This window comes from Brachyhypopomus gauderio, chromosome 2 (assembly GCF_052324685.1).
Source record: "Brachyhypopomus gauderio isolate BG-103 chromosome 2, BGAUD_0.2, whole genome shotgun sequence".
Classification (NCBI taxonomy): domain Eukaryota; kingdom Metazoa; phylum Chordata; class Actinopteri; order Gymnotiformes; family Hypopomidae; genus Brachyhypopomus; species Brachyhypopomus gauderio.
Window position 1 is genome coordinate 1,692,237 of NC_135212.1, and position 11,725 is coordinate 1,703,961.

The 11,725-nt window shown below is 45.4% G+C and overlaps 1 protein-coding gene across 1 annotated transcript; it reads left to right on the forward strand.

Moving 5' to 3' along the window:
• Positions 1–1,748: 1,748 nt before the first annotated feature.
• LOC143483217 (transmembrane protein 100) lies at positions 1,749–4,023 on the forward strand. The gene has a single exon (XM_076982042.1). The coding sequence runs from the start codon at positions 2,008–2,010 to the stop codon at positions 2,392–2,394; it is 387 nt and encodes a 128-aa protein (XP_076838157.1). The 5' UTR covers positions 1,749–2,007; the 3' UTR covers positions 2,395–4,023.
• Positions 4,024–11,725: the final 7,702 nt, after the last annotated feature.

Below are 11,725 nucleotides of genomic sequence, written 5' to 3' on the forward strand. Positions count from 1 at the left end.
ACATCGACTACCATTCCTACCCACCCATCCCCCACCTAGCTCTCTCCCTCTCTCTTTATCTCTCTCTCCATCTCTCCTTCTCTTTCCCCCTTTCTTTGTCTCTCCATCTCTTTCTCTCCCCTCTCTTCCTCTCTCTCCCTCTCTCTCCCTCCACGTCATGCTGGCATATCCACCTATCTCCTGCATCTTTCTTTTTTTTAGTATTATTTTTTTTTACCCTCCCACATAACCAAGTCTTCGCTAGCTTGGACTTAAAGCCAACGGCGTTGAGTCATCCCTGTCATCAATTAACCCAGCGTTTGTGCACATCAGTCTATTTCCCCCTGCTAGGTCGGCCACGCGGCAAGACAATCCCAGCCAAACGATGCCTCCCGCCACTGTGGGTCTGGAACCAGTTAGCGGGGGGTGGGGGTTTGGGGTGTTCAACAACTCGTCATGTCCTGTTCCATTCAAAGCTTTGCCCTAAATGTTACGGCAGCGTAAATACTTTGTGCTGATGTACAAAAAAGTTGATGGAAGCCACTTCATTATTGCACGGTCTGAAATTTCAATCTATTCAACATTCAAATTTCACTTGAATGTGTTTAATTGAGGCTTTCATTTCACCTCCTGGTGCTGGCGGTCTTTTGTGAGTGACAGAGAGCTGCAGAATGTGGTGTTTTGTTAGTGCATCACACCGTAACCTAACACAACTCTGGGTCGGGAGGCACGTTCTTGCGTCATATTGTACATACCTAGAGGGGCATGGAATATGAGACACATACAGTCTACATCTTTATAAATGTTATGTTTAACATAACATGTTATTTTTTTTCTGTCAGAAACAGCTATTAATTCGGAAGGATGCACATGGCCTCAAATTGTGGCCCCATGTGAGCTCTGTCTTTTAGGTGTTAGACCTTCTGTGTTTTCAGTCTGAAACGACCAACCAGGAGTTATTGGTGGTGTAGATATTTGTCAGTGTGACCTCGATAGAGTAATTGTAACAAATACAGCCATTTGTAATGTACAGTTCACGCAGCAATGCACTGCCATCACTGTGTTTTACGCCGATGCTGATCATGTGACATGATCTGTGACTTCGAGTTAATCTTCACCTTTGTGGGGACAGAAAAAAAAGACCTGAGAGTCCAGACGGAAGAAGGTTGGTGGAACTGCGTGAGTGTCCATATGGAGTCGCTTTTACAGGCATTTGGCCGACCGCCTTTGTGTGCTGCAGTGTGGGTGGGTGTGGGTATGTGGGCGCGTGTGTGTGTGATCGAGTGTGTGAAGTATGGAGAGATTCGTTGGCTATGCAGAAAGTGTGCAGATCCCAGCCATGTGCTACTGTGTTCAGGCCACAGACAGGGTGAAGCAAAGCTCTCCCGCGGAGTCCCTTGCGTTCGATACCAAGCAAAGCTGAAAATGTGCTTGGGGATTTCAGGCCTTGACACAGTATTCTTTTTTGTATAAAGCAATCAGTCTTTCATATGACCTGTTACATTTCCTGTGGGATTGAGCTATTCTCCTGTTGTAAATGGGGGGATTACGCCAGGGACCCCCAAGAAGCCAGATGAAGGCGGAGGAGCCGTGACTCTGGAATGATTCCCCCCACCCTGCTCCTTCCTGCTCACCCTCCACTCTGCAGCCCCCTGCTCTGCCATTTGACGTCACACTTCAGCAGCGACCAATCAGCTCCTCCGTCCTGCCCCCTCACTGTTCCTTCACTCCGCCCCCTGCCTTTGGCAGATTAAATACCCACACGCAGCCCTGTTGGGAGGGCGTTCAGCGTGCTGCTGATTCACAACGCAGACCAGTGTAACGCAGGACGGCGGAGAGAGAGAGAGAGGGACCGTGACTGAATTTCCATCTTGCTGGATCACGTCCATCACGCGTTCTTCTTCCTCTCTCCCTCTCTGGCCTCTTTAAGGCTCCATTTCTCACTCTCCTCCAGCCAGTGCTGGTTTCTAAGAGCGAGTCAGAGGATCCCTGCCTGGCTTCAGCCCTGAGGCTTCCAGCCTTTTGACAATGGGCTGCTCAGCGGGGCGCCTGGCGTGCCAGCACCAGCCCCCCGCGACCTCCACCACGGAGGGCTGCGCTCAGGACGGGGGAGCCAAAGTCCCGGAGGTGCTGTCTTCCCTGGAGAGGCTCTCGCAAGCCACGGGGGGGATGGAGAAGTCCTGGTACCGCTGCATCTTCCCCTTCGGCATCATCTCGCTGGTGATCGGTGTGGCCGGCACCGGAGTGACCTACACCTACAACGACCTCCCTCAGACCAAGGTGGTGTCGGTGGTCCTGCTCGTTGCCGGGGTGGTCCTGGTGCTGATGGCTTCCGCCTGCTGGACGGCCCACAAGAAGAAACGGCGGAAAAAGAAGGAGGCGTGCCCCTTCAGCAGTGAGCAGTGTCCCCTCTGAGGAGAACCCTGACGGGAGGAAGACGCTTGTCTCGGACGGGGCGACATCTCCGCTGCAAAGCCACCGTGGCTTTTTCTTTCTTTCTTTCTTTTTCCTCGTCGTTGCTTCGCAAGCTTTTCTCTCGGAAGTTTGAACTCGAGAGGCAGCGGTGGGGAGCGCCCGGCGAGTACAGACGGACGGAGGACAGATGGACAGATGGACACAGAGTTCAAGATGCCACGGAGGCTGTGGGACATGCACACGGGATTCATGCCCACTGGCCCTCGTCAGGTGTCTGGTGTCAAAACAACTCGGCGAAGGACGTGCTCAGTCTCGCGCAAGCACGCACACGCCCCCGGGACACTTAACGCCGGCCGGGCTCAGCGGGTCGCTGCTGCCGTCAACGTCGTCGGCAGTCCGCAGCATTCTGATCCATCGGGGCCAAGCGTCTGTACCCCACCCCTCGCGCAAACTACTCAAATCTACTCACCAGGGGGTGAAGGCGGGCGCCAGAGAGGGCAACGGGACACTGCGCGAGAGAAGTGCAGCCCTGTCCCCGCCGTACGTCATTCTCCCGGCGTGTGACACCAGAGCAATGCACCATGGGTTTTTTTTAATGCAGCGGGAGAGTGGAACCTGAGCTGATGGCCCTCGTGAATCAGGAGAGGGACGGGGCTGCGGGCTAGAGAGGTCGTGAATGCGTGTGCGAGTCTCATGTGTGTGCGTGTGTCTCTTGTGCGTGCGTGTGTGTGTGTGTGTGTGTGTGAGGTGGGTAAACAAGTGCGAGGCCTGTAAGATGGACGCGAGTGTGTGTAACACCTGCTCTCCCTCCTCTTCCTCTGTCAGTGTGTGTGTGTGTGTGTTTGTGTGTGTGTGTGTGTGTGTGTGTGTGTGTGTGTGTGTGTGTGTGTAACACCTGCTCTCCCTCCTCTTCCTCTGTCAGTGTGTGTGTGTGTGTGTTTGTGTGTGTGTGTGTGTGTGTGTGTGTGTGTGTGTGTGTGTGTGTGTGTAACACCTGCTCTCCCTCCTCTTCCTCTGTCAGTGTGTGCAGATGTAGGACAGAGTGCAGTGCTTCAACACTCTGCAGGCTCATATATTTTCCACTAAATCTCTGTTGCTTCATTGTGCAGTGTGTGTGTGTGTGTGTGTGTGTGTGTGTGTGTGTGTGTGTGTGTGTGTGTGTGTGTGTGTGTGAGTGAGTGAGTGAGCGCACTCGTGTGTATCTCTGTTCAGGCTGTTTTCTAACTCCGAGCCACTAAAGGACACCAGAGAGGGCTGCGTTTGAAGAAAATGACTAAGGAGGAATTTTTACTGAGACAAACTTTCAGTGACCAACCAGCGGGCCAAAGCCCTTTTGTTCTGGGTCAGCCAGTGAAATGTGAGGCTGTGTCTCAAGAGATAAGCCTTCATTTCCTCTCTCACAGAGCAATGGAATTACTGCAAGACACCAGATGTCAGAACTCTCTTCACAGTTTCCTCTAATCCAGTGCCTTGAGAAAGCAGGACTCAAGTGTGGTACAGTCCTTTATCAACACCACCCCAACCCAACCACCCCCCCACCCTTCCATCGGTCAACGTCAGCTTTTCCATTCAGACTAAGCCCTGTAACTTTGTCATTACAAACCTGAGGGAGCAGTTCTCCACACGCCCCCCCCCCCCCCCCCCCCCCCCAGCTCATAAACCTTCTCTGCACTACGCTCCCCCCGCCCCCGCCAAAGGCTGTTTCACATCTTCATGGTGGAAATTCCAATCATTGTCCAATGACTGGGAGTCTTTCTGTTTGGAGAGAGATGTCCCTCTGCCAATCAGCTGCTGACTGATACAAGGAGCTAGGGTGGATGAACAGGTCTGTCATTATGGTGGCTTTTCCTGGCCAATAGTATTCGTCACATGCCCTGCGTGTCTTTGTGGGGCGGGGCATGAGAGAATCGATTTGAAAACTTTTGTGAATGCTGTTCATGTGTTTTGGAAAGAAGTATCAAAGCCCTTTGAACATGGTCGGTTGACGGGTCATTATAGACTGAGAAACAATTCATATAACCTTATTGTCAGTAGAAAAAGAGTTGGCATCAGTAATTTGAGTTAGTAACTCCAAAACAATTTAACTGAAATTAAGGCTAGCATTGAGATGAATCTCATCCCCCTTATGTAGGAACAGGGGTTAAAAATGAGACATTAATGCTTTAACGTTTGAGTGAATTATTATTGATCAGAATGGAGCAGTGGATTCAGTGCTTAACACAGAAATGCAGTGAGAGGTTTAGTGGAGAGACAGAGCTAACTAAGACCATCATTGCTAAAGAGCCAGAATATATACTTGAAACGACAGTTATTTACTCCTGTTTGTGTTCATCTGTTCATGGCCATGTGAGTGTTTAATGCTGATAAGCACTTCAGCTGAATCTGTAGAGAACTTTACTGGTCTAAGGCTCTTTGCACTGGGCCTGTAGTCTCCCTGATGTTTATGTAGACATCTCTCACCAGTTTGAGCTGGAATGTAGTGCCTTGAGTTGATGTACATTTTGTAAAATGCATTTAATACTGCCTCCACATTTTATTACAGAACATCTGAATTCTTCTCTCTCTCTCTCTCTCTCTTTCTCTCTCTCTCTCTCTCTCTCTCTCTCTAAAGATGTATTTATCTCCAGTTATTCACAAGAGTATCCCTCCGCATCCTGAGGGAAGGAAACACAAATCTCCTCCCGTGTCTTTGCGAGTGCATGTAGAGTGCGCGGTATGCTACCGGGACCGGGTGCCGTTGACGCGGTGTGGCGTGGCGTGTGGACCACGTCGACTTAGCGCAGCCCCCGCAAGACTGACGCAGGCGAAACGCGTCCCTGTTAAATGGGCTGCGAAACGGCATGGCTACGCCCGGGAGGCTGATACTAGGACCAGGTGTGGCAGATAGGGGGGAATAACCGATAAACGCTGGAGATTCGAGGAAACTATTTAGGACAGTCATCTGAGGAGGCTGTTTACGCAGAAGCATTTGTGGTAGGATACCAGTGTGTGAGTCACCATCAGGGATGTTAAATAAGCCTCAGAAATGACCTTACAAATGAGGCTCAGTGAATGGGGCAGTGAGTTTTATCGATTGCTGATATTCACCAAATGGCCTCTTTCACCTACACTGTGGATGGATGCGTGGAGTACACACTACGTGCTGCATATAAGGTGATCTATATTTCAGTGGCTATGTTTAAAACAACTTAGTATATACTATGTACTGAACACTGCATCCACTTAGTTTGCTGGATACCGGTCTCCTTTGTAGTATGCACTATAGTATCCAGTAAGTGACAAACGCAAACCATACTATGAGACCACATGAATGTATGTAGATTCTACCCACTTGGGAAGGTTTTTCTGCCATCAATGGATGACGGGATGTAGTACACCATGAAGACAGGTCTGGTCGTATTGGAATATTTGGCCGAAATAGTGCAGCTTCTGGGTGCGTACTGGAAAAGCATATTTTGGTTGCATACTACATATGGCATACTGATTTGGGGGCTAATCAGTATGTGAGTACTGTGTAGTAGGCTATTTCGGACACGCCCAGTGTGAAAGGGGTGGGACTCTGTTGCTTGGTTGCTCTCCTGCGTCACGGTGACAGCTGGGGCTGGCTGTGACGAAAAGCTCGTATTCCACAGGAGGTCCAGGTGTTCAGCACACGGTCCGCCTGGCCCAGAACAAGACGAGACATAAAAAGATAGTACTGGTCACCGTGCCAGAGGGAGCTGAGCGTTTTCATTGAGAAGAAACAGATTGAAGGGGGCCTGCTGCGGACTTGGGATGCTTGGAAAATGGACTCATTAGGAGCTTACATCTCTCTCTCTCTCTCTCTCTCTCTCTCTCTCTCTCTCTGACTCACTCTCTCACGACCCACCCTCCCACTCAGTCAATCAACCACAGACCGTAGTCGCCGCGTCCTTTCGCTGTACGCATGTGTGCTTGTGTTGTCGTCCATGATACTGTGTTCTCCCTGACGTGTTTGTTTCGACACCCTGCCCTAGTGTAACATTGAAGTAACTGAATTTGGTAACCACGGCGTGCGATGTCTATTCTGCCAACTAAAAACAAAAAAAAATGGAAAATCTACCTCTCTTTATACTGGAGGTATATATTGGACTGGGCATTATTGTGCCTATACACTGCAGAATATTACCCCTAGCTGCAGGCAATTATATGCCCATCTGTGATCTGTATTGTATTCAACAATGTAAATACCAGGTATATATTTATATATTTATACTATATTTAAACAGATTTTGAACTACAGATATTGCATTAAAGAAATGTCAAGTGAGATGGCCTGTCTGTGTTATTTGATAAGACATAGAATAAAATATCGCTTATTTATTGTCATTAAATAAATCCTGAAAAACAGCAACAAAACCATCATGAGGTGTTTAACGTAGGATGAGTCTCCCAACCGTTTGCTGGTGTCGTCTATATTTAATGAGCGCTCCATGCCTGTAAAGCCCATGTGACAGTCGGAGCAGCAGATCATAAAGGAAGCTTGGCTGTCTCTCAGCATCTCAGCATGTTATTAGACTGAATAATATTTGGGCCGTTTTGGAACTTTTGTTTTAAATCCACTGTGTCGGTGGCCTAAGGGTCGTTGTGAGAGGGCAGGATGGTCCTGTGTCAGGTTTTTATGCAGATTTTTAACCTGAGGCATTACCACTGCACATTGCCACTGACCTCAATGCACCCAAGCAGAAGACAGGACAAACACACGGGAAACTGCATGCTACGTATAGTTGCTATGTATATTAGCATAAACACAAATAGGCAACCTGAACCTCCTTCCACATGCCAGACTGAACGAACAATGTCGCTAATGTCGCTAACCATGACTGAAAGCAAGAGAAGGCATTACTAAAACAAGATCATGCTGATGATGTCAGTTTATCCTCCAATCAATAGCTATGCTTCTCTGAGTGAAGTGCCCATGTGACTATCCAGTACTCCTGTCAATGTGGACAATGTGCGTTAAATACACCGAGAGACAAGAAGAATACGAGCCAAAAGAGAGCTAGCAGAAGTGCCCTTACCACCTATCCCATAATTCCTCTCCCCTAATGGAGTGAAATAACCCCACTCCACTGATCCTATAACAACTGTCTTCTACCGCCTGGCCCATAATAACACACACCTAACACTTGTCCCCCACCGTCCATCCCATAATATCACACCCCTAACACCCGTCACCTACCACCTGACTCGTAATACCACACCCCAACACCCATCCTGCCTGTCCCATAATAACACAGAACTAACCCATCTGCTAATGCCCTAATGGCATTTATTAGGGTACTGTTGGCATGGTTGGAAATCTAAAAACAAATCAATAACTTCAACCCCAGACCCCCCCCCCCCCCCCCCCACTGCAACCCCAGCCCTCACGCCCCCCCCCCCTTCTCATTTACTACTAAACCTAACCGATGCGCCTCCATCTAGCAGGTGACCACAGAGAAGTGCTGCCCTGTGTTTTATCAACAGGATGAAGTGTAAAGCTCTCAGATGGAGCCCTGCAGCCAAGTAGCGTGTGAGTGTTGGGACGGGAAGCCGGTCAGTCCAGGGAAAAGGGGAAAGGGCTGATGTGGGGCAGAGGAGGGGGTGCTGGGTCTGTGATGGTCAGCACAGATTACAGGAATCCTGGCACAGCGGCCACTTCCTCCCTCTCCACCCAGTCTTGGCTCCACTAGTGTGGCGTGTCTTTCCTGAACACTCCCACAGCTAGCAGGGAGTTCTCCTCACCACGGCCTTTCTGAGTTCATAACAGCATACACACAAATATTTCATAGAGCAGCGGAGGTTTGCATTTCAAGGAAATAACCCACGACCATCCAAATATCACATTGTGTTTTTGGACTTGGATATGTGACATTCATTTGAAGTAAATCTTGATCTTTTAGAACTACTTTATAGTACCAGTAATATATGGGTTTATAGTACCAGTAATATATGGGTTTTATATTAGCAAAAGATGATTGCTTAATTAAATATGATAGCTTTCTGGTGAATATTGTTATTGATAAAGATATTAGATCACATGTAATGTGTTTAAAATAACAATGATTAATGCACATCATAACATGAGTCTGTGCTTGGAGCATCTATCTCACAGACCCTTCACTAAAATCTTCTTAAAGTAGCTTTGAAAAGTGACTTATAACTTGTCTTTGAAGAAAATCAAATTACAGAATATTACACGTGTGTGTGTGTGTGTGTGTGTGTGTGTGTGTGTGTGTGTGTGTGTGTGTGTGTGTGTGTGTGTGTGTGTGTTCTTGTGTTTTGTCAACATATCCCCTTTGGGATTCAAAAGAGAGAGAGAGAGAGAGAGAGAGAGAGAGAGAATCAGTCTCTCTCAGAGTAGTAGTAGTGGGTATAGGAGGAGCAGTGCTAAATCTCCTGTTGCGAGTGTGAACCCTGCCAGATGTTCTTAGGCACTTATCCGGCAATTGAGCCGTGCATGTTTCCTGGAAAACTACAACGCCTTCATTTTCCCCCCCATCATCAAAATTGGGTCACACAGGGAGATGTTGAGGTGCGATATCTTAAACGCTTCATCATGAGACCACTGCTGCTCCTGTCCATGCTTATCAACAGGCGATGAGCGCACAAATATGTGAGGTGACCAACAGCCACCATTAAAGTATGAATGTTATTTTACGATTGATTTGACAAGTGGCTACACTGTCACAGTGGTAAAATCTTTCATCCCTAACCACAAAGTTACAAGACTGTAAGACCCTGTAAAGTACATCAAAGCAAAATATTAAAAGCAGAGGTGGAATGCAACTGTTTAGTAAGTTCAAAGAGTCTTCTAAAGTTGCAGTAAAGTTAATAATAGCAAAGTAGATTGTCAGATTTCTCAGATTTACTCATATCTGAGAATATTCACTTGATTTGCACCAACCCATTTAGACACAATAAAGTTTAACTGCAAGCATCAAAACTACCTGCTTGCAGGTTTAATTCCTCAGTGGATGTGATTAATGCCTTTAACACTATCTTTAGCTACAGTTATTTTGAAATTAACTAATGAATGAACTAATAATTATAACAGAAAATGAATGAAACTAAAATACAGGTTTTTTGTTAGTTAAATATGTGCTTGCATGTACAGTGCATAATAAGGGTTATTTTGATTTTCATTTGCATGTGGTTTTCAAGCAGGTCCAAGCAGTCCAATCCCAGCAGGATCATGACTAGAACATGTCCCCCATGATCTGCAGGTACTGGGCTAATGAATCTCTATTCAGTTCCAAACTGAAACTGTACTGATTCAGCTTGTTATTGACCACAATGCACACTACATGAAAATCAGAACAAATGAATTACTATATGCAAATGAAATATAATGTTATGACATTTCTCAAGGAATATGATTCATGTTCCCATGTTGCAAATGATTACATATTATTCTCCTGCAATCTTTACTGCATGTGCAGAATATTCAATAAAAAGTAATTTATTACCATGTGGCTCTGCCATTAGATTATTTTGGATGTAAACGTTTAATATTTAACTTTAACTTTTAAGTAATTTAAATTTGTTCACTGGTGCTTTTTCTTATTAAAAGATGAGAAACATAAAGGTATTGGCCATACTGTACACTTCAATTTCTATGTTCTTTATCCACAGCCCACAAAGAGACGCAATCCAGGTGGTCACAGTACCTGGCTCTAAACCCTTTGGACTGATTCCAGATTCTGTTACTGCTATTAGCCATTGAGCAGGGCACTTCATCCCAGGTTGGAACATCACTAAAGATGGCTTGCAAACTGGCCCATATTATTATTTTTAAATATGAAGAGGTGTGGTAACAGGCAAATCCATGTGCACTGGGAGTTTCCTGTAGGGAAATACTGACAAAACTGTTGCCATTTCTGCTGAAGATGTCCTTCCTTTCAATGCAACATTCGGAATTATTTCAAGTTGCCATGGTAACTCTCTTCAGTCCCAATGTGGCTAGCCTCATCAATGCATAAGTATATATTACACATTCCTGCTAACTATGGGTAATTTGGCCTGGACATGTCAGACTCGTAGAATGAATGAAGCCACACTTACTCATCACGCATCCTCTAATTCACACTTCCTCCACTCCAGCAGGGCACATTACCTGGCCAGTGAAGAAGGATCATCTCGTGACAGGTCAGTTCTGTTCCGCTAGACTTTGTTTACTTTTCACATGTCAAGACCACAGCAAAAGTGTGTCAGAACCACAAAATGAATTACAGCTGCACTGTGACAAAATTAAAAACCTTTCACATTTTTTTTTTAATATAACATCTTAATTCTAAAGTGGTTTGACAGTTCTGATACTGTATAATGATTTTCAGTAAACATTGTGTAATCTCAATTATAACATAACATGCAAAACTTTTTTGCCTCATTTACTGAAAATTACATTTGGTGAGTTATGTAATACACTCATATCACAGATGAGGCTTCTAAGTCATGTAAGAGCGTTGTTGTTTAATGAGGTAAGAATAACATTTTATGGGGTAAGAATATATATACGTTATATTTATGTGTTGATTGCCTTTATATTTGTTTGGATTGCCTCTCTGAAACCTTCTAATATATATTTGCTAAAAATCTTAATTTGAAACAAAGTAAATCAGATAAAAACTAAGAGAGACTTAAAATTTTACATTTTGACCCTTTAAAATTCCTTACACTGACACAAGGATGCTCAATCAGAAATCACAAAGAAAAAGGGGAAAAGAGAGACAACAATAACCTTGAACAGATTAATCAGTTCTTGATGTGTGACTCATTTCTCTTCGCATTTGCCACAGAAAGAATTAATCAGCATTCCTTCGATTGTGAAAGACTTAAAAGAGTAAACTTTGAGCACTACATGTGGTTGTGACGTACGGTGCTGACTGGTTACATACAGTACATTCAAATACAGCTCAAGCGGATACTCATAGTTATGTGTTCATTTGCAAACTGTTTATAATTATGCATGTTATTTCTAATAAGAATACGTGGGCGTTTTATTAATGATGAAAATAAATGTAACAGTTTATATAGACAATTTAAAGGAACACTTAACTTCTTACAGTATGCAGTACCGACTACACTTTTAATGTTGCAAACAGTAGCATGAAATGTATTAACCAATGGCAGCAAGCATGAAAAAAAGCGTAATTCGAAATGGCATTATTCTGTCCAATCAGCAAAGCCCCTTTAATTATTCACCAAATTAAACCAATAGCAGGTCGAATTCTACAGACGTACAAATCAGCACAGCGCGGAGGTGTCGATGGGCGTGTTCGTTTTCCACCAATAAACGTTCGAGGTTGATGTTCAAACTGGTGCGCGGGCG

What these genes read in the sequence shown, in the direction of transcription:
- LOC143483217 (XM_076982042.1), top strand. Translation starts at nt 2,008, where the DNA reads ATGGGCTGCTCAGCGGGGCGCCTGGCGTGCCAGCACCAGCCCCCCGCG.